Raw genomic sequence first — 25674 nt, forward strand, 5'->3', positions numbered from 1 at the left:
TTTTCTTTCGCCCAGATCAGTATATCCTAGATTGCAATGCTCGTATTTTGAGACTCTCTCTCTCAGTACTGCTTTATGTTGCATTAGTATTATACATTCTTTTTTTTTTTTAATATATTTATTTATATATATACAGGATATATTTATAGATATATACACAGATTCTCTGGAATAAACCTTTTTGATATAAGTTAAAGGCTCTTGCCTACAGGTACCCGTAACTTCTTTCTCCGAGTCACTGCACGTAGATGGAGCCAAACCGCTGGCGTCGAGGGTTGGATGGAGGAGCTGCTCCCCTCCCACTCACCCTTGGCAAGCAAAATTATACAAACCCCGAAAAGCGAGATTTATTTCCCTCCCACCCCCCCAAAACGGCTGTTCCCAAAGGTCGGGATGTGGCTTGAGATGCCGTGCGGGCAGCCAGGAGCCAGGTCCCCCGCTGCTCTCGGATGGGTGATGCTCTCCTCCCTGGAGACCCCCACGGCTGCCACCAGGTCTCTGCCCGTCCCCAGGGTCTGCTCCTGCCTCGGCACAGACCCATCGCTCCCAGCCCAGTGCAAGGGCCGGCGGCCACCAAGCCTGGCCAAAGCGCCGCCATTTCAGATGACGTGACTGTCTCTTTTGATCCTTTTTTTTTTTTTTTTTTTCTTTTCCTTTCTCCATGATGATTTGCATTTTACTCATTTTTTTTTTCTTCTTCCAAAAAGGATTCCTTCTATGTAGCTGGGTAACAAGATCATGAAGCTATAAAAACGACGACAACAAAAATATAGATATTTTTATAAATATATGAATCCCTGCAGGCAACGTGGCTTTTCAGCTCCACCAAAAAGGTTCATGTACAGATTGCATAAGCAAAGAATTTCTACATTCTTTACACTTTTTTTTTGTCTGTGTTTTTTTTTTTAAAAAAAAGGAAGATTTTTTTTTTTTTCTCTTCTTCGTATTGCAGGCACAGAACGGCTACTCTGGCACTCGAAACGCAAGCGTGGAGGTTGAGAGGTCAGCGCCCCCCAGGTTCAACATTCTGCTTAGTAAAAAAGAAACCCCAAAAAAATGAAAAATAAACAACAACAACAAAAAAATTATATATGATAGATCATCTTGGCAAGAGATTAGTTCCTTCAGGCCAAACAGTGCTTCTTGACTTTTTATACAGCAAACGGGAAAAAAAACAAACAAACAAACAAAAAAAAAAAAAACAAAAAAAGTTAACTTTTTTTTTTTTACCCTGAACAGCTCGACAACACTCATATCTCTGGGCACCACCACGCAGTTCCACTGGAAGATCCTTCACTACGGTTTCGTCCTCGGCGCCCCACCCTCGCGTCTCTGTGGGCATGCTGCCCGCCTGTCCATCTGTCCGTCCGCCCGGGGTGTCCTCACGTCCGGATGACGCCATTGCAGGGGGGGTGCTTGGGCAGGCAGGGCTCATCGGGCAGCAGGTCATGTGCAAAGACCGAGTCGTCCCCCGAGGAGCAGGTGCTGTGGGTGTCCTGGCCGGCTGGCGAGTACTGCTCAAAGGGCACCGAGAGGTCCAGGTACTCCTGCCAGGGCAACAGACCCATCAATGCTGGGTGCCCCCCACCAGGGACCGAGTGACCCCTCCCCACGCCCATCCCACCACACTCACATCGGTGGACGTCACAGTGAGGACCCTGTCCAGGTCTTCCACCAGCTGCTTGAAGGTGGGCCGCTGCGAGGGGACGGCGTGCCAGCACTCCCGCATGATCATGTACCTGCATGAGAGGGGACAGGGGACTGTCACCCATGGTGGGGCTAAGCAGTGTCCACCCGCCTGCCCACCCACACCCAAATCGCCTGAGAAAACAGCTAAGGCCAAGGCAACTTCAGCCATGGTGGTCTTGGTGCGTGGCCACCAGCTGGGAGGAGGAGAAGGGTTTTGTGGAGCCACACTCCTCATTACTGATCACCTCGCACATGTCCACGGTCCTGAAGTAGGAGGAGGAACCATCCTATAAATGGCAGAGCTTCACCCCCAACAGCCACCCGCCAAACAAGGGCAGGTGCGTTAGGTAGCCCGGAAGTCATTGACTGAGCCGAAACACATCAGGGTGGGTGAACCTACCTGCTGCCAGCCCCACAATCACACGGTGGGAATGTCCCACACCAGCCTGAACCATGGCGTGGAGTGGCATTTGGCCACAGAGGGAAGGGGGAGCGGGGAGAGAAGGTTGCCCCCCACTACGAACTCACAGGTCATGGGTGCAGTTTGCGGGTTTGTCCATCCTATGGCCTTCCTTCAAGAGTTTGAAGAGTTCCTCAACAGGAATTCCCGGGTATGGAGACCCTCCCAAAGTGAAGATCTCCCATAGTAGCACTCCAAAAGACCAGCTGGAAACCAAAGAAAGATCTTTAAAATTCAATGAGGGTTTTTTTTTCCAAGCCCCTCCTCGTATCCCCTCCCCCCCCGCGTGGCTTTATTTCTGTGCAGCCATGCATAGCTAACAAAGTCATCAATAGCATGACTAATTGCCTAGGCCATTTTTACTAGTTACTTGGAGATCTCTGCTGATCCAACTCAATAGCAAAGAAATCCCAGGCACCAAGTCTGAAATTGAAATGAGCATTTAATCAGATAGGTGACAGCCCATCTATTACCCCCAGCTCTTTGTTAGGTCTTCCACCAGCTCCACTGAATGGAACAAATCAAATTATTCATGCACAGCTTCACTGAATTGCAGGCTTGGAACCACAGGCCACTAATTGTGCAAGCTGATACCAAAACTTGCTTGTTACAACACTCATTTCACTGGCCAAGCTGGGAGAAAAATACCCCAACAAAAATCAGCAGAGCACTAATGTTACACGCTCCAGCCCTGCAGCTGTGCTCTGGTTAAAAGTCCTCTTTTTCAAAAATATCTTTTGCCTTCTTCGTTTTCTTTTTGAAAACAGGGATTATCTGTCTCTGTTTCGCTTTCACGCACGCTCGCTCTCCCGTTCTCTAGCTTTGATTTATCTGTCATGCCCGCTGCAGCATTACCTAAGCATGGAAACTATGATTTAAGATCAATAAAAGCCAAAGTATGTGAAAAATACTGAAATAGAAAAAGATTCATTTGTCCAGTTGCAAGTGGGGAGCTTTGGGGAGCAGGCATGCTGGCTGCTGAATTACTGTAAAAATGCCGTTATCGACCAAATATTGAAATAAAAAGCCGGTGTGCGTGCTGAGCGACTTCAGCCCTGGCAAAGTTCAGACGTGATGCAGATTTACACGTAAGGCGGGCTCTGCTGTTTGCCTACCGTGCAGAGGCACCAAAACGGACAAGACAGGATTAGGAAAAATAAAGGGCAAATAAATGAAGCAGCAAAATTAATCAGAGAATATATTTGTTGAATATTCTCTGATCAGCTCTACTAACAGCAGACGGAATATTTCAAGCTCATCCCACGTACTCAACTGAAGCGTAACTGTCTGGGGCAAAGCGTGGAGGAAGACGAGGGTAATTATTTTTTTTTTTTTTTGCATGGAATTTTTTTTTGCACGGATTTTTTTTTGACTGCAGGATGAATCACCTCATCTATAAACTGGACAAGAAATACCTGCCTGCCATCCAATCATTTTTCAGCAGCTCACTAGAGATCCTCGGATGAAAGCAACTGGATAACGGTAAAATAAAACCACGTGTGCAAAGCTGCAGCTTGGAACCCATTTGTTTGCTTTTGCATCCTCAGGCACCCCAGCAGCGAACGAGCCCTGCTTGTGCTTAGCAATGCATTTGTCTTCAAGATACTACAGGTGCTGATTTCCCTGTAATTTTATTTTTTTTTTTAAGAAAGCGCGGGTATGCTTACACGTCGCTCTGGTGAGTGTAGACCCGGTCAAACAAGGCTTCTGGAGCCATCCATTTCACAGGCAGCCGACCCTGTAATTAGGAAGACAATGGGAAGATCCCATCAGCATATTCCCCCAGCCACAACGGCACCATCTGAATCTTCTTTTCTAATCCAGTTTGAAACATTTTCATTAACAAACACATCTGCCTTCCCGGTCACTGGGCAAAGCAGGAGTGGCCACATATAAACAGATTAGAGCATTTGATCCCTGGATCTTCGCTGACAATCTTTGCAGTAAATGTTCTCCGTAGAGGACTGTATTTCACTGCCAAGGCAGGTTTAACGTATCAGAGCATCTAAATCTTTGCATGGGAACATAAATGCAGCTAGCTATGCAGCAGAGCATGGGACAACACTTTCCATCTCCTTGGTTGGAAGCAGCGGTTTGACTCCAAGTCCAAACCCTGCTTAGGCTGAACTTGAAGGGGAACTTCCAAGAGCGAAGGCAAGGGCCAGATCCTCTAAGAATCAAGTCTCGGTCCTGCTGAAGGCTAAAGGAGGAGGCCTCCTCCCAGGTTTCCAGGGGAACATCCTACATCAGGGCCATAAATATGGGCTGTCACATATGAGAAATATGAGATGAGAAGGACTAGATTAATCATAATTCTTTTGGGTTTTGCTTGGCCCCTGGGGGGAGTTTTAAGCTTGAGGCATAGTTTGGCTAAGGGAGGGCTTTGTCCTCTTCTGACCCATGGTCTCACTGGGGCAGATAACTAAAGATGGGACATATCCAGGATGCACAAATGGGATTATGCTCTCAGCTGTCCAGTATAGCTCAAACAAGGAAAATACATCTGATTGATAATTAAAATTCCCAGGAATTTTTATTAATTTACGATTAAGAAATCCTGGCAATTAAGAGAGATTTCTGATAAGATATTGCAAAGGATCAGTATGGGCATGGTAGGCTTTGTAAGACTGCCTGGACATTTATACCACTTGCAGTTGCAAAACCCTCAGGTTCTGCAATACCTTCAACCTCTTCCACTGCCATCTCCACACTATGTTGTAGTTGTGGCTTTTGCTCTTTTGCTGCAGCGCACTGGGACGTGCTTTGTTCTCTGCAGCGTGGCAGCGATAGGAGGGATGTCCCACGGACTGCTCAGAGCTCAGCATATGCTGCAGGGCTTTGAACCGTAACACGGGTTGTGTCTCTAGCCCTTCATTCCTAAATTAATCTCTACAGAAAATATAAATGGCTCCAGGATGCAGGCCTTGGCTGGGACCATCTTCTCACCCTTGGCAGTGGAGTCAAGGAGTTCAGTTGTAAAAGAGAGAGAGAAATGCAGGAAAGCTCCAGAAATACAAAAAGTGACATTCCTCTGCCAAGGGCTCTGGTGGGACCAGAGGATGGCTCCTTGGGAGCTTTATGAACCGTAGTGTTGCAGACTGGAAAGGGCCCAATTCCCCTTTGGTAAAATCCTTGGTTTCTCTTAGTCTAAAGCCTCCTGGCCAGAGCTGAGACCTCACAACCAGCTGCGAGCAGCAGCAGTATCTGTCAGGAAGAAAACAGAATGGTGGGTGGACTCCTGGGACCAGCCTATCTCCAGTCCCTCACCAGGTGAGGCCACTGGCAGAGTTCTTCCTCCGAAGCCCCTCTAGAAAGGGAGATGTGGGACAAGGGCCACTTGCTGCAGGGATGGCCGAATTCCCTGCCAGAAGGAGAACTGCACGTGCTTGGCAGCTTCGTACTTACATTGGTGGTTTTCTTGTAATAGTCGATGTTGTGAACATCTCTGGCGAGGCCAAAATCAGCTATTTTCATCACATTGTCTTCAGTGACTAACACGTTCCTGGCTGCCAAGTCGCGATGAATGCACTGTGAAAGGTGAGCAAGTCAATAAATAAGGGCTTGTTAGCTGCTCGCGCCTGGAACCAACAGCACCGTGTGGTTTATGAGCTGCCATTTCATTGACTCCCAAGCTCATAAAGCTGTGGGCACTGCTTAACTCCTCGCTTTCTGTGTCACTGCCCCATCATGCATGCTCGGTGGGAGCCACCTCTTAGCAACACCTAATCGGCAGCCTCAGCGCTGACACAGCCACGTGCCTGCTGTCTCCAAAAGGGATGCACAGATGAAAAACTCAACCATCCTCTTCTGTGGGTGCCTACCGGGACGTGAAGCTGTCTTTCTGCCCTGCTTCCTTCAGGAAGAGGAGTGCAGGTTGACGTTTGAAGGAAAATAATCCTCAAATTAAGACATTCCCAATACACCCAAAATACACCATAGTTGCTAGCTGAGAAAGAATCTAAATTAGCCTGCACTGTGCAGAAAGGGAGTTTAAAGCCACCACAAACCATCCACCCTGAACTGCAGTCACAGGACCAACACATTTGACATCTGAAGCTGAACTTGCTCTTGCCGCAGTGCTCCCCGCCTCCAAAAAGAGGTCACGCCGGCTGGTGCACAGCTTCCTGAGCCCAAAGCCCCATTCTCCCCTTGCTGACGTCAGGGTAAATGAGGACTAATCCCAGGGTATGATGTAAGCAAACGCAGCAGCCAGCCCAGTGTCAGCAAAGTGCTCCACAGGGAGCATCTTGGGCACGGCCATGCATTGAGCCAAATCCACTGTCGGCTCTGCTCCCACCGAGCCTGCATGCACTGGTGACAGCCACAAACACATGAGCTACACCCAGGATCTCAGCTGCTTCGTGGGTACTCCACATCTTTAGCGATCTCAGGAGGGAGGTGGCGGGGGACAGGGGTGCACGCAGCTCCTGACTGTCATCTAAAGTAACATCTCCCATGGTGGAAGCTCATGAGTTGCTGTGACCCTCACCCTGACCACTGCTGCCCAAGCCCCAGGATCGCACATCTGAAAGCCAGTTATCTCTATGAGTGGTAGAGGCTGAGTTGGTGAGGACAGACACCCAGGTTTGGGTTGCTTGTGCTTTTGTATGTATTTTGGGGAATGCTAACAGGCCTGCGGGTGACAGCAAGGGTTGTGCAGCTGCACGGGAGCTTCTGCATACAGCTGAAGCCTTCTGCAAAAAAACCCAGACACTTCATACAAAAATCTGGTCTCTAAAGGGAGAAGCCTGTAATGCTCCTACACACACACACACACACACAGAGCACTGCATGCCTCTGAACACACGGATCTGACCGACGCTTCTACCAAATGAAGTTTCTCAACTCACTTTCTGAGATGCCAAGTACTCCATGCCCCGGGCCACCTGGTAGGCGCAGGAAACCAGGTCTTTAAATGTCAGCTGCTCCTCGGGCAGCTTGCAGGTGTCGAAGGAATAGTCCATGCCAGGTGGGCGACGTGCCCTGAGGTATTCCCGCAAGTTCCCCTTCGATGCATATTCCACCAACACGTAGAGCGGTCCTGCAAGAAAGAGCACCATCAGCATCCAGCGGAGGAACAGATGAGCACCGAAATCTCATCTGGGACATTTTGGGCAGCCAGTGAGTAATTGCACAGAAGGGACAGTCAAACCTGAGCCTCCCACTGCCCTGCGAGTACCAGGCTTCTTTGCTACCTACCGTCCTGCGTGCAAGCACCAAGGAGGTTAATAATGTTTTTGTGCTTCCCAATCATCTTCATCATTTCCATCTCAGAGACCAGGTCAGAAAGGTCCTTGTCAGTGGCATCATCTGGAGAAAACAAGAGAAGAAAGCAAAAAAATATCAGGAATAAGTGTTTTGTGAAGGTAGTTAATACAACTGCTGTGTAGACATGAGGGGCTTTCATAGTGAAACCATATTCAAAATATGGAAGTATTTGCATTTATTCTACATTTGGAAAAAGAACTGAAGTAAAACCTAAAATTATTATAATGAAAAAGAGAATACTTGTTCAAGAAGAAAAAACAGATAAACGGAGAGAAACAGTCACATGGAAATCCATAAAACCTTTCATCTTCCATTTCATCCTGATAAGTATTAAAGAAAAAAGTCAGCTTTGGTACCCAGGACCATTTTCCTTTTCTAGTTGCTGCCCTCCCCCATCTCCAGGGGGCAAAGAGTTAAGGATGGGGGAAAGTCAGAGCTAGGAAAGTGGCTAAAGGAAGGAAGATATTTTTGCATGGAAAGCTGTAATTTTTCTACAAAAGTAGAATCATAGAATCTTCATGATTGGAAAGGACCTTTGAGATCATCGAGTCCAACCAAACACACGCAAAAAACCCCAAACCCCTACATCTCTGCCACTAGAGCATGCCCTGAAGCGCCACATCTAGACGTTTCTTAAACACCTCTAGGGATGGTGACTCAACCACCTCCCTGGGCAGGCTGTTCCAGTGCCTGACCACTCTTTCAGTAAAGTAATTCTTCCTAATATCTAATCTAAACCTCCCCTGCCGCAACTTCAGACCATTTCCTCTGGTCCTGTCATTATTCACCTGGGAGAAGAGGCCAACACCCACCTCTCTCCAACCTCCTTTCAGGTAGCTGAGGTCTCCCCTCAGCCTCCTTTTCTCCAAGCTAAACATGCCCAGCTCCCTCAGCCTCTCCTCATATGACTTGCCACATGAATGCTTTGGTTTGGAAAGATGGAAATGTTCCTGCTTCCAAAACCAAGTTCAGAATGGATTGAAGGAAATGCAAATTAAAGAAATCCTTTTCTGATAAGAAATACTTTTTTAAAGATGTCACTGCTCGCTGTTGCAGCATCTGCCCTGCTTGCTCCAGCTGAACTCCTCAGGGTGATTTTGTCTGCGTGTTGTCTGTGGTTACTGTGCCCGCGGGAAGGATGGGAAACAGAGACTCTTCCGGAGATGCCCAGTGAATCCCCCACTTTGGCTTCCACTTAACCTCTCAGGAGTTTGGGATTGAGTTTCTTCAATGAAGAAACTCCTCAAGAAGCAGTGTGTCAACGAAATCTCTGCAAACTCCACCGGAGCTTGTTGCACAAGCATTTGCTAGAACAGGCAGTGCTGGTTACGGGAGTAAGGAGTGGGCTGATTCACAGAGCTGGCTAAAGTGAAGGGGGTTCCCCTTCTTCTCAGGGATGCTATTACCCCTTGGCAGAGAACTGCGTTAATTCCCTTTCTTCCTGATGGGATTTCACCTTTACATGCTCTCCAAGGAGACAGCACTCACCCCCAGGCTATTGGGGGTGAAGGGGAAGAATGGCTGTTCTTGTTTTCTTCTGTTGTATCTCTTTGTATAAAAGAGAAGGAACGAGAGGAAATCCCAGTGCAATATGCTGTTGTGCCCCCTGTGGACTCCCCATACCTTTTAACATCTTGACAGCAACAGTGATGGCCTTGTTTGGCTTGTCCTTATCAATCCCAATCGCTTCTGCCATCACCACTTGGCCAAAACACCCCTCGCCGAGCGGCTTCCCCAAGGTCAGGCTGGAGGGAGGAACAAGCAGGAGTGTTAGTGGCTACCGGGGTGGTGACACTCCTGGGAGGCAAGGGGACCCCAATCGGTGGGTTGACTGACCGAGAGCGTGCCAATTCCCACTTGGGATCAGGCGGCAGTTCTAGTTCAGAGACATTGGCCAGCATCGGCCCATCACTGGAGGAGAGACGCGTGATCCGGACCAGGGGCGTGTTGGAATTCATGGAAGAGTTGGACTCCAACGACACCTGCTTGGGTAGAGCAAATGGAAGTGTTATTGCCAACTGTATTCCTAGGGAAGGCGGTGCCTGAGATGGATCACTGAGGAGGTTTGAGCTGTCTTTGACCACTGACACCTTTCTGGTAATTTCTAAATGGGAAATCCCCCCTGACCCCTCCCATCCACCTCTCCCCCCATCCTTGCAGAAATGCACTGATCTAGGCACCTGTGGTCAAGGTTTTTAGCTGGTGGAAAGGAGGGACAGGTTAGCCAGTGCCCTCCAGCAGGCAGGAGGTATAATCCGTTCGTTTGCTCTGTGTGCATCTCCATAGCACATACAGACTATGGAGCTATGGAGTGACTTCTCCTGTTCTAGCACTGTAAATGCCCACCACAAGCTTGCAGACAATGCCGTGAAATCCGTATCCTTCACAGGTGGTTTTACACAGTGCCTTTTGCTCTTGCCCACCTGCAGTTAAACGTGGCAGAGCATCACTTACTGCATGGAGGAGGACCCTCTCCCACCTCCATGAGAATTGTTTTGGGTTCACCAGTGACCTCGGTGAAAGCAGGACCAAGCACGATTAAACGTGCTCTTGCTCCCCAGATCCCTGCTCCACCAGGGAGTCTGGACTAAACTGTTCCCCTGCAAGATGTGCTTTCTGTGGCATCCATGGCTGCACTGCCAGCCCTCTTGGACAAGGGTGACAGGAAAGCGGCTCCTTGGGAGCTGCTCATGAACCAGAGTCAGCTGCCACCAGCTACTGCTCCACTGGAACAGAAACAAACAAATAAAAGGGGTTAAACTCCTAGACTGCAGCCAACTTATGTCCTTCTAGGGCAATGTTTTTCTGGTAGAGCTTCTCACCTAGAGAGAAAATTTCAAGGGGGTGGGGTGGGTGGGAAATAGGGATGACCATAGCGGGGAATAGGAATCTTGTATCTACTTTCTGTTACCTGTCTCTTGAGTGGAAATTTGGAGACTTTCTGTACAGTGGGGGTGTTCATGGCTTTTTTGTTTGGCATTTTCATCCTGCAGATAATCACAATGACCAGCACCAGGATGAAGAGAACAAAGCCAGTGCCGTAACTGAGAATGCCAGCGTACACTGAGCCTGAATCATCCATTTCCATGAGCTCCTCTGCTGCGGGGTGACAAGAGATGGCAAGTCAGGATGGGGCGGGCAGCTGCCCGCACACAACTACACACACGCAGCACAAAGAATTTGGGGAGGATTTGCTCACCTACACCAATTTTCTGAGTGACTTCAGTGAGGGGACTCTCCCAGGCCAGTGGTTTTCTACCTGCGGCTGTAGCTAAAGCATTAGTTCAGTTTGCCTTTTTTAGGCTAATTTTACCACCTTTGGATGCAACCCTGGGGTTTCTAAGAGCCTTCAGCCCACATGTTGAAAACCACTGCTCTAGGCTGGAGGCATCTTCACGTGCCTGTGCTGTCCCTCTGACCCAGGTCTTGCTTTCCCTGCACATCCACATCATGTAGCTGGATGCCTCGGATGTGCAAAGGCTGCAGGACTGGTGTTTGCTGCACTTCACTGATTTGCCTTCTCCAGCAACAATTTCCACCGGACCAGTGCCTGCCCTGAGGGACCAAGGGGCTCGAAGGGCACCCAGGGGTAAGGCATCACACAGGGAAAAAGCCTCACAAGGGCAATGCGCATAATTATTTAATGAAAACTTAGTTCTGCTGCAAAGAGGCTGGAAGGTCTGGCACTGAGAGGTGGCGGAGCTGGGAGGGTGATGAGCCCATCAGCAGTGGCTACCTGCTAGCAAGACTTTTTTGGGACCAGCAAAGCTCAGTTGTGATTGTCCCCTTGTTCCTTTCAGGACAGGCACGTAGCCCAGAGGAAGGGGCCATGGTGGGAGCAGTTTTCTGTTCCCCAAAGGTGGTCTGGTGTCAGAGGAACAGTCAGCAGTGGGAAACTTCATAGTGAAGTCATGCCAGCTGGGTTAGCTCACTCACGGCTCATGTACATGACTGCTGCCCCAAAGCAGCGTCGTTGGCAAGCAGTGGGAGAGCTTTCCCCTGGCAGCAGCAGGCTCCGAAACAGGTCTTCCCGTGGCTGTCTCCAAGGGGACACAAAGAAAGGGCTGTTGGTGACATTGGGGGCTGCACCAGCCTGTGTGCCAGCTGTGCAAGGACTCATCCTGCCAAGCGGCCATCTCCTCCTGCAGGGAAGGGTTACCAAATCTCCCGGGATCAGACACTATGGTTGGTGCCACAGTTTTGCTGCCTTGGCTCACACCGTCTTGCTCTCTGCTCCGTGTCTCTCCTCCCTGAGTGTGGGCAGGGGTTTACAAGCAGAGGTTCCCCAGATGGGCTGTATTCTGCTCCCTCGCTGTGGGTAGTGCTTCGGGGCCTGCTGCTGCACAGACAGCTGTCCTTCACTGCGACTTCAATATAAAGTTCCTTCAGGTTTTTTTAGCAGGTTTTCTTCTGCTTATTCTTTGCTTAAATAAGAGATCTGAGTTCATACATTGTAAAAACAGTGTAACAGTCGGACGACACAGTATCAGCAGATTCTCAAGATAAGAGACATAAGTCTTCTAACCAAAGGAAACGATTTCTCATCCAGTGGATGGCAGAAGCAGAAACAGGATCAGATCAGCTACTATAGAGCTGGCAAATAAACAGAGAAAAAAACAGCAGATCCCACCGGCTGCAAGGTTGGGCATGGAGGAGACCTTCTTGAGCCCCAGTAAAAGTTGTAATATCCAAATCACCCGCACAGATAAAGTAAAGATTAGAAATGCCAAAGTTCCCGGTTCCTAAACACATCCCGAGATGGATGTGTTGCAAGATGGACTCAAATGTGGTCTATGACTGGGTGAGCCAAAGTGGGGTGTATAGGATTTTGAGTGCCCTTCCAGTAAGAGTCTACTGAACATACTCCGGGTCTGTTCCTGCACCATCTACACAGCACAGCACCCATGAGATTTAATATGAATATTGCCGGTGCTTTCCTGGACTGTGCTCGTGCCTCCCTCATAGCCGGAGGCAGATTCTGCAGGTGAAGGGACAGCACAGCCTCATTCCCCTCTTTTGGAGAGCAGACCCCTCTGTTGCATATTCTGCGCTGGCTTCATTGTCGATGAGAGCTTTGCACATGAAAGGACCACAAAATTGAGGTCACTCTGGCCTCGGGTGTCAAGCCCACTGCAGCTTTCATCAGTCCCAGCTGGAGCAGGCAGCGTGCAATGCCCCTGGGAGCCAGGACTCCTGGGCTCTCTCTACAGACGACTCTCCTCCACCTTCTGTTTGAGATTGCTATCTTGGCCTGTTCATCCGTGAAGCGGAAATAATGCTACAGGCAGAGAAGGGTGTAGACACACCAACCACTTATGCATCTATTTTTAGGTTAAGATATGAGGTTAGACAGAAAGGTTCCTTCATAAGATGATCCACAGTCCGTGTCCAATTTAGGTGCCCTGGATCATCTGATAGGGAGGTTTCCTTCTCTCACGGGCAGTCTAAGGAGACAAAGCTCCCAATTTTGGCACTTAACAGTCTCCTAAAAAAGAGGTTGTGAACACCTCCTTGTTCTCCAGATCAGAAAAAGACACTGGGCATTTTGAATCATTACTGCAAAAATCATTTAGATCTTGAGATGCAATGCAAAAAGTGTCAGCTGTGAATATGCAACAGAGGTCTTCTGCTGTATGGATTTACCACAGGCACAGCAAATCCCAGAGGACAGCCCTCCCTGGATAATGTGCCCTCTTCCAAGCAAGGGGTGGTCTGTAGGAACTTGGCATTTCTAAAGCAAAACGTCAAGGCACCCCTGGAGAAGGAAAGAGAGGCCAGCACAGAAGGAAATACCTGGTAGCACCGTCAGCCAAGCAGAGTGATGTGAGAACCCAATAGAATTCCCTGCGAGACAAGTATATTCCCCAGCATCCTCAAAAGTAACATTTCGCAAGTACAGAATCTCTAGCTCCTTATCCGTTGTGTTAACACCTGCCGTCTACGGGGAAAAAAAACACACACATATAGAAAGAAGGAAAACAGAGAATAAGCCACATTCCCAGCAAGTGTGAGGACACCACAGGCAAATTTCAAAAGCAGATTAAGGTGTTTTGTTTGTGGTTTTTTTTTTTTTCCAATGGCCCATCTTCCACATTTATTTATTCATTCCCCTCTGCAACCTGAAGTCAAAAGCAAAAAAAAGTTCCCTTCACCAGGTTCTTACTCTGTCCCACTAAAGAAGCATGCAAGCAAAAGCATCCAAATGAAAAATTGCCCCCACAATATGACTGACTTGGGGTTAGTAGGGTGAGCACAGGGGTGGGGAAAGAAAGATGGTAAAAGAGGAGAGGAAAGACAGAAGGAGACGAGAAAGGAGGGGAGATGTAGTGGGGAAAGACTCAAGTGCTGATCAGAGGAACACACAAACTTTTTGATTCATTGGTTCATGGAAAAATATAGAATTTTAGAATTTTTTAGAATTTTTTCAGAGTGGGCATCTCGGAGCCGTATATTCATTACACAGCCCTCGATGCTGTAATATAACTCTGGTGCCTGTAAAGAACTTTCCTGCAGTGGCACTGAGCAGCACAGCAGCCAAACCCTCCAGGCTGGAGTCAAACCCCAGAGCCCAGGAGATTGCTGCTGCTGCTCCTCTCTATTTAACATATTTGCCTGCATGAGCCAATGTTGGTGTTTATTTCTCCATTACTTCTCCAAGGGACAGAAATCTATATACTGATTATATAAGTTTTCTGGGTTGAAAACCTTGAAACAGCTTGGTTTTCCAGAGCTTTGAACGTCACAGGTCATTAACATGCAATTCTGTTATCAGCACTCAATTGTAAGGAGGGGAAAGGAATAAAAGCGTGAAGAGTTGATAGCAAAATTTGACAGTCATTTTATTGTGGGAATTTTTCCATGGCAATTGCTGTATAGGCGTTACATTCTTGTAAAAAAAAAAAAAATTAGCAAGAAAATAAGATAAAGCCATTCAGCGTCAGTTGACAGGGTATAATACAAAATGAATAGTAATTTTAATCACTAGCTTCTTAAAAATGTTATAGCTCATTCTTGCATTTGCCAGGGCCTTGGGACAGAGTCTGTGGTTTACCTGGTTTTGGTTTGCGAATGTGGAGCCAAAATGGTTTTTCGGCTATGCCTACGAAATTGTTGGCTCTACACAGATATTCTCCTTCATCTTGTTCTGTCACATTGAACAGATTTAGGTTAGCATCGGCTTCAGCGTTTTTACTGATCCAAGACTGCAGGAACAGACAGAAACCTGAACTTCAGTAAACCAAACAATACCTTCATCGCACCTATATCAGCTAGGATTGACCGTTCACGGCTATTTTCTTTTTGGCTGTGGCAACATCCCCGGCTCACCCTGCGGTGAGAGACCTAACTCAGGGCCTGGGCGAAGAAGAGAAGTTGCATTTGGCCCCCAAACCACGTGCAAGTGAACTCCCTTCCCTTCACGAGCAGCACACATGCGATTTCTTTTTTAAAACAGACCAACTCATGTGATTTCTTTTTAAAAACAGACCAATTTCCCACTTCTCCATCTGACAGCAGTCAAAGACCCTACAGTTTCTTAATAACTCTGCAGACAGGAGCACAAGAGAAAGGGCTTAAGCAGAGATTTGTGTTTGCAACCCGGCTCAGCAAATACTGTTTCAATTATCGGATTCCAAAATAGAATTTGGAAACAAAATATAAGCAGTGGCGGTCTGAAACTCGCTGCTGACTTTGCCTTTCAGAAATTAGCTGTAATTTTTTCCACTGCTTATAGGAGCCTCTTCTTTACTAAATAAAGTGGTGCATATAAATCAAACAAACTTCAGACTGTTAAGCAAGGGGTTTATTTCTCTTCTTCCACGCTGCCACAACAGCACATGAGTTTGTTCCCTAAACAGTTGTTTTCATTTTGGTTGAGAATGCACAACTGGTTTGGGTGGCCTCAGAAGTAGCCTAGGGAAGTCTAGAAAAAATATCAGCTTCAGTTCTGGAAAGGAAAATAAAACAATTGGTCTTCTCATTTTTGGTGTTACGCTCTCCAGCCCAGTCTCGGTGCCTTCGATTTCAGGGCCTGATCCTGCCAATATGACTCGCAGCCCATTAAAACCAATGGAACTGAACCCGGAGGGGGCATCAGAGAGGAGCCCCAATGTCCATGTCTCATGACACCACCACCGGTTTTGACCTGATCTCATCTCTAAAGCTTACGTGCTGGCAAGTTTGTCTGTCCTAACTAGTGGGGAAATGTGCCTGCCTGCTGTTGCTGCCTTGTTTATAATTAAACCGGGCACGTTTCAATGCAGAACATACAATTTAGCCTTTGACAAAGCCTGGGCACAGTGTTGCCAGCCCTCCCTCCGTAACTGGAATGCATTTAGTGCTCTTCTGCAAAGAAAAAGGGGTTTCCTTTGATCACAAATTAGCCCAGGCTTTCAGGAACTGATGCAGGTGATGGCTTGGTTTTGTCAGGCTGTTTAAAAAATGGGTTGAAAGTACAGCATTCAATTTATCCATCTGGACTGGGGTGGGCTTTTTGCCCTTCCATTTAGATGTGAGGGGGAAATTTAATGTGCTGGGCACCTCTCTGTCCCCCTTGTTCCGATGGAGACCAGGTTACTCCCCGTGTATAAACTGCCCCGTAGCAGCTCCTACACTCCGCAAAATCTCCTGAAAGCAGGAGGGGAGGGCAGACTGATAAAAAAGCCTTATCTCCCTGCAGGCACCACAGCACTGGGCAGGAGAGCGCCTTTTCGAAAGCAGCCGTGGGCAGGGAAGGGCTGTTGACAGGACCCTGCTCCAGCAGCGTGGCCAAGGATGCTGGGTCAAAGCATCATCACTGCGTGGCACGAGGGGAACAAGTCCATATAGCCAATTCAATGGCCCCGAGATGACGGTGAGATCATTTTATCAGATCTTCATTTTTTAAAAAACAAGTACACACACATTAAAAAAAAGAAAAATAAAAAAATCCCTGCAAAGCTGGGCCTGACACAGCTCCACGGAGGCCCAGTACTGGCGCACAAAAGATGCATCCCAAAATGGAAATGCTCCGTACCCCAGCGCTGATGCCGGCATTAATACAATTCAAAGCATTCCTGATTAACCAGAAGTAGTAAATAGACGTGTGCTGGTCCTATTCAGCAAAAAAATAAAACCAAACAAAACTTGTGCTTTCAAACGCCTGCCTGTGCTCCCCTTCGAGGAATGTGGAGCCTTTGCCGTCCACAGAAGAGAAGGTATTTGGCAATTCTAATTACCTAGCCACCCCGGTGCCGCTCCAACTTAATTTTAAAACACTATTTATACGGACTATTTATATGTTCTTTGCCACAGCAAAATGGGAGCTTGTGCTTGTGACACAAGGCACTGTTCGCAGCGGCTCTGCAAACTTCCAAAAGGTAGCACTTTATCCCACAGGGACCACACACGGAGCTCGGAGACTATACTAGATGGCATGTGACACAGCCAGCTATTCAGAGCTTGGTACTGGGCTGTGAAACCAGGGGGAAATTCAAATATGCATAATTCAAACACATTTGGAGAGACAGCGAGAAAATAAAAAGTTTTATCAACTCGCGAGAAGCGTGCGTTGCCAATCCTGAAGAACTGTCTCGAGCCACTTCTTCCAACCAATCTGTTATTTCAATCTGTGTAATTATTTCCAGGGTCTCTGGCTTTTATTATCATGTATCTGGCTGAGTTACAGTTTTGTAGATGCTGTCTGTTAAGTGGGTTTTTTTTCTAAACTCCATACAAAAAGAAGGGTGTATGCAGCAGGATGTGCACGGGGAACGTCCACGCACAGGACAACCTCAGCCTGGAACTGCAGGGACAAAATCTGCTTTCAGCTGTAACTGCAGAGCCAGAAAAACTCCATTTGGCCCTATATATTGTAATAAACACCAACACAGGATGCCTTTAATTATTAAAAGGAAGAAAAAAAAAGGTATTTAAAAGTCCAATGTTTTTTTCACTCTCTATTCTCTACCTTTTTATATTTACATAGGTTGAGGGGAAACCGGATGCCCTGGCTTTGTTCTGGCTGTAATCTGGAAGTTTCCTTTCAAGAAACCATTTTAGCAAAGTAAAGTCTTACTCAGTGATTTTTTTCCTCAATTAAAAAAAAAAAAAAAACAAAACGGCTTTCCTGAGCATGCCTAATAGCAATGTTCACAAATGTTAGTGGCTGGAACAAGAGTATCTTGGCTCTCAGGTGCTGGTAGTTCAGCATTATTTAGTACGTGCACGCTGCAGTGTGTTTACTTGGAGAAGGAAAGAATGTGTTTTAGTTGGGAGCCTTTTATTTTAATAAGCCCTGAAAATACCTCTACTGAAGCTGTAAAAAAAGGTTATTTTTACAATTTTAGGTCAAATGCGATCTAACAGCTTCTCTTGTATTACTCTGCATTTCTCATAGTTGCCTCAGCTCTTACAACTACTTTGCTTATCTGTGCCACTACCGTAGTTGTGTTATCTCTGGCAAACAGAAGAGTCTGGAACATCGACTTTAGGACATTTCTGCTGTGCCCCCTCCAAAAAGCAGAGTATTCCACTGCGCGGGCTTAAAGGAAAGAACAATCCCAACAGCTTATTCTCATGACTTTTTCTTACAGACACAAAACAATCACAGAAAATCAGACCTTGAGCTCCCAAAAATCTGATTTAAATAATGATTACCCTGTTAGGAGCTGTGACATTGAACATATTCTGTTGGGAGTTTCTGGTTCGCATTGCACTGCTAGTCTAGGGCTTATTTATAAACATGTATATACAGTTTATGGCTTCCACTGCTGGTGAGCACCTTGACTCAGCGCTGCTCTCTTGCTATGAGTATGGCAGTGGGTTTCTTTGAGGAGCATCCCCACAATCCAGCTGCTGTCTCTCTAACACTGAGACCAAGGCAGAGGAAGGACTGTGCTGAGGGCGAGAAGAAGGAACGTGTACCAACCTTCAGCACCGTGACATAGGGCGTCCCATCGGGTCCATATTTGCTACCGTTGACTTCCACGTGTTTCAGCCACTGGATGTGAGGCTGGGCATCGCTGTAGACCTTGCAGTGAAACTCCACATTGCTCCCTACCACCACGGTCTGGTTGGCAGGGAGCCCTGCTTGCAGGATTGGTCGGTGGGGTGACCTTTCTGAAAAACAGAGAGGTAAATCCCAATTTACTTGTCCTTCTTCCAGCAAGGATTCTCCTCTGAACCCTTCATCTCCTGGCTTTTCAGCAGAAAGGGTGTAGACTGGGATTGTACCCCCAGGTGTCTTGGTCACCGCTCTACCCAGTGCCTCTCAAGCCAAACAGGGAACAATCACCTGGAGGAGGCATCTCAGCCCTGACATTCCTTCTGTGGCCCCTCTGTAGACCAGCTAAGTAATTTATTGATCACTGATCTGAGGACGAATTGTTGGCCAAAAGGAAGCTCGCTGTTTTTAGAAGACACATGATCCAGAGCTTTGGGAAAGAAACCAAGCTCCCATATGCTTCCCATATCCCATCACGCTCCTTTTCAACATCCTAACAGATCAGCTGTTGAGGGAAAACAGTGAAACCTCACCTAATACATCAAGCTGGTACGTGTGCCTAATGTTGCCGTATTTGTTCTCCACAACACAGGTGTAATTTCCTCGATCTGACGGCACAACACTCTCCATCACCAAGCTCCACTGCTGGTGTCGTAACTAGAAGAAGAAATCAAACCATCAAGCTCATGGTCAAATACCATCATCACCAGACCATTCAAATCGGTGAACAATCAGTGAGCTTCTACACACTTGGCCAGCATGAATGGATCCCAGAGAAGGCCTGAATGTGACAAGGACCCATTTCAAGGGTCATTAAAGGCTTAATGTGAAAAGGAATTAAGATCAACGCAGGAACAGTCCAACACAATGTAACACACTGAGATTGCAAGGGAGACTTGTAGATGCTTCCACAACAACAATAATGAAACCAGCTGATAGCTGAATGTGGCATCTCTCATTAGAATAACGACTTCAGAAGGCATCAGCTAAGATAACTCTGATCCGCTGGTCCCCTCTGCCAGACCACTCTGGTCCACAGACACTGTCAGCTCAAAATACTGTACTCACATCTGCAGATCTTTACCAATTGCTACATATAACCCATACGATGTCTATAAACAATAAAAATCATAATTCTTACCCTATCTATAACATATGTGTGCTACGGAGGCAACAGCCCACGGCATCTGTCTGAGCAGAAGTGGGTGTCTACAACTGAGTTAATCCCCTAAATTCCCTGTAAAAAACAGGAGAAAACACGCCCAGCCTCAAGTCTGGTCCCTAGGATGCCTGCTCAGCCCTTCTCTTTTGGCAACAAATTTTACACTAGTTGGTTTTCTGGATGTGGCTCATGTCCAGAGTTGTTGGTTGTGCAGTAGCAGAAGGGAAAGCACAACCCATGTCTCCGCCCTGACCTGCTGCCCTGTGATCTCAGCTAGAACGCTTGTTTCTAATGAGTATAAAGGAAATAACGGATATGGAAAGCAGATCTTGAATTAATACAGAAAGCAACCAACAGTAACAAAGATGACTTCAGGATGCATCGCGTATGAAAGCTCTCCAAATCTCTGGATATTAATTTGATGCCTTCTACTGCCCAGAGCAGAAGATTTAACTTTATTAAATATTTTGAAGGTGACTCTAAGGACACAGAAGCAGGAGATTACAATAACGCTGCACTACAGAATGTCAAGGGCTGATGGAAAAAACAAGGGCGTAATTGCTCCTGGAGGTTTCTTGCTGCAGCAGGTGAACTCAAATATGAAGTCATTTAACCTCTTTTGCTACACGTAAATTGCATCCACATGCTTTCCTTTAAAGGGCCGAGTTGCAATTAAAGCCAGAATTTTGCAAAGAGAAGGTTCGAAATCATAGGACTAGACAGCTTAGTTGCAAGATAAGCAAGCAAAAGTCATTTTAACAAAGCTTTGTAGATCTCTGCATCCCAGAGAACAGCTCTGCTGAGCACCCCCACTTTCCAGAGACTGCTGAATATAGCATTTCCTTTCATTTTAGGTTTTAGGTAATAGGAGGCTGTGGCTAAACAGTCTGTACAGAAATCTCAATTGTTGCAGATGTCTGATCAGGTCTGACTGCACCCTCTTCCCACCCAGGACAGCAGAGATGTAGCTCAACGCAGAATCCACATTACACCTTTTGTAAGGCAACACCCCTCTTGGTGCATCTCTGTAACAGCACGGCAATTGCAGGCTAAGAGGAGCTTTGAGAACAGAGAGCCTGGACCCTGAGTTCACAGCTGAACACACCAGACCGTCAAGGAAGTTTCAATGCAAATTTGTGGCTGCTCGGTGGCTCATTTCCATACTGGCTTGTCTCATAGTTGCGTCTAAAGACTTCTTTTAATCCACTGCTCAGCATTGCAAAGCATTTGCGTCCAGAACTCCTAGGAGCTACTCCAAGGAAATGGGTCTCCAGATACATGGACAATCCCCTAGTCTGGCCTGTATTATAAAATCACGTCCAAATTAGGTGTTTTGCTTAGGATGCACTTTCAAAGATACTTTTATGACACTTTCAAAGAACTTCATCACGTTTGGACTCTGAACAGAGAGGAGAACCTGGGGTGCACAGATTCATGGGGCAGAACTTGTTTGGAAACTCTTCTAGAACCAACAAGGTGGGGTTTTTTTGGTTGAGACTGGTGTCTAGATTTAAAGGATAATAAAAAGGGACATTCCCAGGTCAGGACAGTCGCTGCACTCGATAAAACACTAGGAACATGAAGGGACTTAGTGCAGGCATTAACCAAGTCGGTGAGATACTGGAAATCCCTCTGGTTTATTTGGCATTGTCATTCTTGGCTCCTTGTGAAACAAACATTTGCAGACGCACTTGGAACCTCAGTCCGTGCTTGCCAGACTGGTATGCAAGTCAGTGCAATGGTCTGGGGAAGGGATAATCCTCTACCTCCCCTCCCCCTCAATCTTCCCTTCTAGGGTCATTTAACACACACAGGCTTACAATATTAGAGATTCCAACAAGGATTTAACCATTAATGCTCTTTAGGAAATTTCATATGATAAGTCATATGAATTTATTTTCTTTACCAGTTAAGGATGAACTGTAACAAAACTAGGTTAGCCTGCACTTCATGTTTTCAACACTCGCCCCTCTCTCTTGCAGGTTTTACTCCAGGCAATCACACGGGATCTAAACGCCATTTGCAAGAGGCAGACGTGGAAGCGTGGTCAGCTTTCATCTGCTGACCACAGACCTTTCACAATCAACATTTAAACTCCTCCACACACTGAAAACAAATGAGAACATTCCCAGCTCAAGGATTTCTGGGTTAATACCAGATCTCGAGATGAAGTAAGCCAACCAAACTCTGCCAGATCTGGATCTTGCCCATTCTTTTCAAGCTGCCTTAATCCTGTTATGAAGTTAAGTTGTAACACGGAATTTAAATCTTAAATACATGAGATACCGAGCAGGTTTTCAATCTCTTTTTCTGGTTCAAATCTCAGCTGATATCTATCAGTATATTTATACTGGATGAGATTTACATTAGACTCCTTACATCCAACTGTGGCCCAAGAGTAAAAGCAAGCAAATAAGAGAAGGAAAATTACAGAGAAAGATGTCTCTATATCAAGAAAGGGACAAAGAACCACACCTAGACAGATAGAGAGCTTAAACCAATCTTGCTGTAATTGGCCTGACATTGCCTTCAATAGCTCTTTTAAGCATCGGCTTGTTGCTGGAAGGTGCCCCTAGAGAAATAAAGCACAGTGATGCCAAAGACTCACTACCGTGTTGCAGAGGATGAAACGTGTCAATTTAAACTCAAGGATAGATTAAAACCACTGGGAAGTGGGTAAGGGAATTGCTTTCAGCTTTAGATTTTATTCTGCAAGCATAATTTAGTGCAGCTGATGTCACATAGTTTTCTAAAAAGCCGTTCGAATGGCGCACGCAAGCCTGAAAACACTTCATGATGATCCTTACAGCCTGCAATTAGTAAAAGATGCTTGTGCTTTGTGAATGTTATCTGCCAAAAGGCTGTTTACGCACAGGAGTTGCTTCCTCGCTTCTTTTCTCTCCTTAACTTTTCAGAAGATCCAAACCCAAGCGTGTCCTCAGCCTCCTCCAGGCTGGAGCAGGGACAGGGCTGAGGAGGGAGCTTCAAAGGCTTCACTGAAGCAATCACAAAAGGCTCTTTCAGGAACAGGTCTGAGCTAACAGGAAAGAAACAGCCCAAAACTGTGGGGAGGGAAGACTTCTTTGAACCCTCTTCTGGTTTCTGGAGCCCAGCACGCTTTGCATGCCTAGCCCCCTTCCAAAACGCTACAGATGTGGTAGGCATCAGCACACAGCTATTCAGAGTACTGATGAAGGTGTCGTCCTAAAAACCATCTTTTCTCCGCACCCGGGGATATGCGAGGGCTGGCAGACTGCAGGCAAAATTCGCTGCGCAGGAGTCGAGCCCTTCCTGCTACGCTGGTTTTGTTATAAGCAGCTGCTGCTGGTTTTATTCTTCCCAAATAAAACCAGAAAGGAGTCTGACTCAAGAGGACAAAGTAGTAAAAATGGTAACAACAAAATCAGAGCAGAGATGATTCTCCTGTTAAAATCCTGCCATAATTCGTCATAAACAGTAGCACAGAAACTTCTGGCTAATTAAATCATTTAAGTGTGGTGAGTTTCTGCGTCCCTTAGCTCTATCTGTAAACACAAGCCAAAGCATTTTCCAGAACACCTTATGGTAAAAAGGAAGGAGGGGGAAGAAAGCAGCCAAGGAGCAGATGCTATTACTCTGGCTACAAGGGAATCCAACATTCGACCGAGGGTCAGTGATTTATACCACAAGAATGTTAATGGCCACCAGCACGACAGACCAGCTCTTTGGTGAGGTCCTTCCTACACCTTCAAAGGATGCCGAGTCAGTTTTCCTTGAAAGCTGGGAGTAGCTACAGCTTGGTCTAACGCGTCTCAACGCACTGGGCTGATCTCCAGAAATTAGGACAGAAGTTTCTGTTCCTGCTTTCTCATCACTGTCCACCAAGCAACCATAAACCCAGACTCGCTTTTACCTAGTCCCCGAATGACCACTATAGACAAACCGACAAGGACTTAGCCCTCAATCCCAAGGGACAGCAGCCCTTTTTAATACTTTGGTGTCAAGCAATTGCTAAGGCTGCAAGAAATGTCCCCATTCCCACGCAGTCGGCACCGTGCTCTTCCATGTACCAACGTTAATCACTGTGAAACGCAATTTTCTACAGTTGGTAGAAAACTCCTGATAAAAACAGAGATCCAAACCAAGGCCTTACCTTGATGCCTCCGATCCTATGCTCTCCCTTGAACTCCTTGCCGTTTTTCAGCCAGTAGATGGAAGGAGTTGGGTTTCCACCTGCCGGACATCGGAAGCGAACGGTGTTGGCGGCAGGAACTGCCAGCAGCTTCTTCTCCATCTTATCTGGCCGGGTCCAGAAGGGGACACCTGAGAAAGGAAAGACCAAGTTGAACAGGCCCATTTCTGCCACGGAGGATATCAGCTGGGGAGCAGACGCATTTGAGGAGGCTTTGGCATGTGCGGAGTGACAGTTAAATTGCTACCTGCTGCAGTTAAGATAAATGACACAGAAATGCTTTCCAGCTAAACGACTCTCACAGACGTAGACAGGGTGTTTGCATTTTAGGTTTGCGATGAAAGGTTCATGACCAGGTTCTTGTCTCAGTAATGCCAGTATAAATTTAGAGTAGCTGCTTTTAAATCAACAGGGGGAGTTATCCCAGAGCAGGATGAGAATCTGGCCTCAGCATGTAAAAAGACACAGATGTACCTTTGGGACAATAGTAGCCAAGCAGCATGAACAGCAGAAAGATGTTGGAATTGTAAAAAAATGTTGATGGGCCAGCAAGGGAGCAGAGAAAAAGTATTAGCTGAGTGCACTGGAAAATTTTGCTTCTCAGTAAGCACAAATGTAGTGTAACCTCCTTAAGGGAAGGAAAGAAAAAAAAAAAAAAGCCAGTGCCAAACTGGTTTATCATGTTTATGTTCTTTAAGTACAAGTGATTTTAGTTTTAAAGATTCATGTTACCTTTGAACAGGGATAAGTTTTAAAACACCAGTGTTAGCATGAGATACTTTTCATAATCTGCCTCAAGTACAGTGATGTTTCTTGGCTGTGTTACAAACATTACATATTAACTCCAAATTAAGGCAGCAGCAGCAGCAAAGTCATTATACTGGGAAGAAAGAAAGAGAAAGTTTTTAAAAAAAGCCTCCCAAGCTTTCATTTCTGCTTAAGGAAACACTGCAGAGCTGCATGTGGGATGTTTCTCCTACCATGCCGGGGGCCACATCCAGCCCCCCAGCGCCGTGCTGCACACCAAGGTCAAAGCGAGATGGGGGCAGACAGCATTTGTGCTGCAAAATAGCCAAGAGGAGGCCAAGGAGCGTAACTGGCATCTCCTCCAGATGGAAAGAAAGCATCCACAGGCACAGAGCACCCAAACCCACCGGTTGCAGAGACCTGTGTGCTTCTGGACCAAGACAAACTGAAGGTGCAAGTCCTTCAAGAACTGCCTTGGAGAACATGATGGCCGCCAAAGCTGTCAGGAAAGCATCGCTGCCGGCCTCTCCCACCGTGGCGACAATGCTCAGAAACAACAGCCAGCATCACAGCCCCACCTCAGCGCTACTCTGAAGCCTCTGCAACCCACTTCGCCTTAACGACAAGGGTGTATAAAGTTTTCCCCTTGTTGCATCCCTCGGAGATGCACTCGAGCTGCTCCCTTTCTCCAGAGCTCCCCAATGTACTTAGCCCCGACGTGTTTGGCCACACGAGACCCATCTCGCTGCAATTCCAGGTAAGTCAGTGATGACCCCATCTTGGTGTATGTCCCCAGGGTCCCCCGTGCAGGCTCCCTGCTGCATTTCAGCTCCAGGGATTTTGCAGACAAGGTCACATAGCTCAGCCAAGGCAATCCATGCACCCACCGATTTTCAGCACCCGCTAACGCTCTCCACATGGTCCCTTCTCCCCCGTGGCTCCTTGTGAAGCCCACCTGGCCACGAGGAACTGGATGTCAGGAGCTACATCCAGAAGGCCCTCCATTTGCTGGAGATGTCCTTGCTGGGCGCATCGCTCTCATGTCTCAGCTGTTTCCACACCTCCACAGCCGTCTGGCTGGACACAGGTGCTTCCGTAATGCGGTCCCAAGGTTGAAATCCAGTATTCAGAGCTTGCATCTGCCCTCAAACTGACTTGCACAATGTGCCGTGATCCCTATCAGAGTCAGTTCCACG

General features: G+C 46.9%; 1 protein-coding gene across 5 annotated transcripts in view; it reads right to left on the bottom strand.

The window, feature by feature from the left end:
- Nucleotides 1-376: 376 nt before the first annotated feature.
- Nucleotides 377-25674, bottom strand: part of FGFR3 (fibroblast growth factor receptor 3) — a 57183-nt gene continuing 31885 nt past the window's right edge. For 2 of the 5 annotated variants that reach the window (XM_054203363.1, XM_054203362.1), the window contains 14 exons: nucleotides 23693-23862; nucleotides 18932-19055; nucleotides 18324-18514; nucleotides 14469-14619; nucleotides 10329-10516; nucleotides 9254-9402; nucleotides 9041-9162; nucleotides 7349-7459; nucleotides 7000-7190; nucleotides 5555-5677; nucleotides 3817-3887; nucleotides 2218-2355; nucleotides 1634-1739; nucleotides 377-1547 (listed from right to left, as the gene is read on the bottom strand). In XM_054203363.1, the coding sequence (XP_054059338.1) occupies nucleotides 1383-1547; nucleotides 1634-1739; nucleotides 2218-2355; nucleotides 3817-3887; nucleotides 5555-5677; nucleotides 7000-7190; nucleotides 7349-7459; nucleotides 9041-9162; nucleotides 9254-9402; nucleotides 10329-10516; nucleotides 14469-14619; nucleotides 18324-18514; nucleotides 18932-19055; nucleotides 23693-23862 (2000 nt within the window). In that variant the 3' untranslated portion in view covers nucleotides 377-1382. Of the gene's footprint in view, nucleotides 1548-1633; nucleotides 1740-2217; nucleotides 2356-3816; nucleotides 3888-5554; nucleotides 5678-6999; nucleotides 7191-7348; nucleotides 7460-9040; nucleotides 9163-9253; nucleotides 9403-10328; nucleotides 10517-13210; nucleotides 13356-14468; nucleotides 14620-18323; nucleotides 18515-18931; nucleotides 19056-23692; nucleotides 23863-25674 lie in introns of all 5 variants that reach the window. The other 3 variants (XM_054203364.1, XM_054203366.1, XM_054203365.1) reach the window with 3 other exon arrangements.

This window comes from Rissa tridactyla, chromosome 5 (assembly GCF_028500815.1).
Source record: "Rissa tridactyla isolate bRisTri1 chromosome 5, bRisTri1.patW.cur.20221130, whole genome shotgun sequence".
Classification (NCBI taxonomy): domain Eukaryota; kingdom Metazoa; phylum Chordata; class Aves; order Charadriiformes; family Laridae; genus Rissa; species Rissa tridactyla.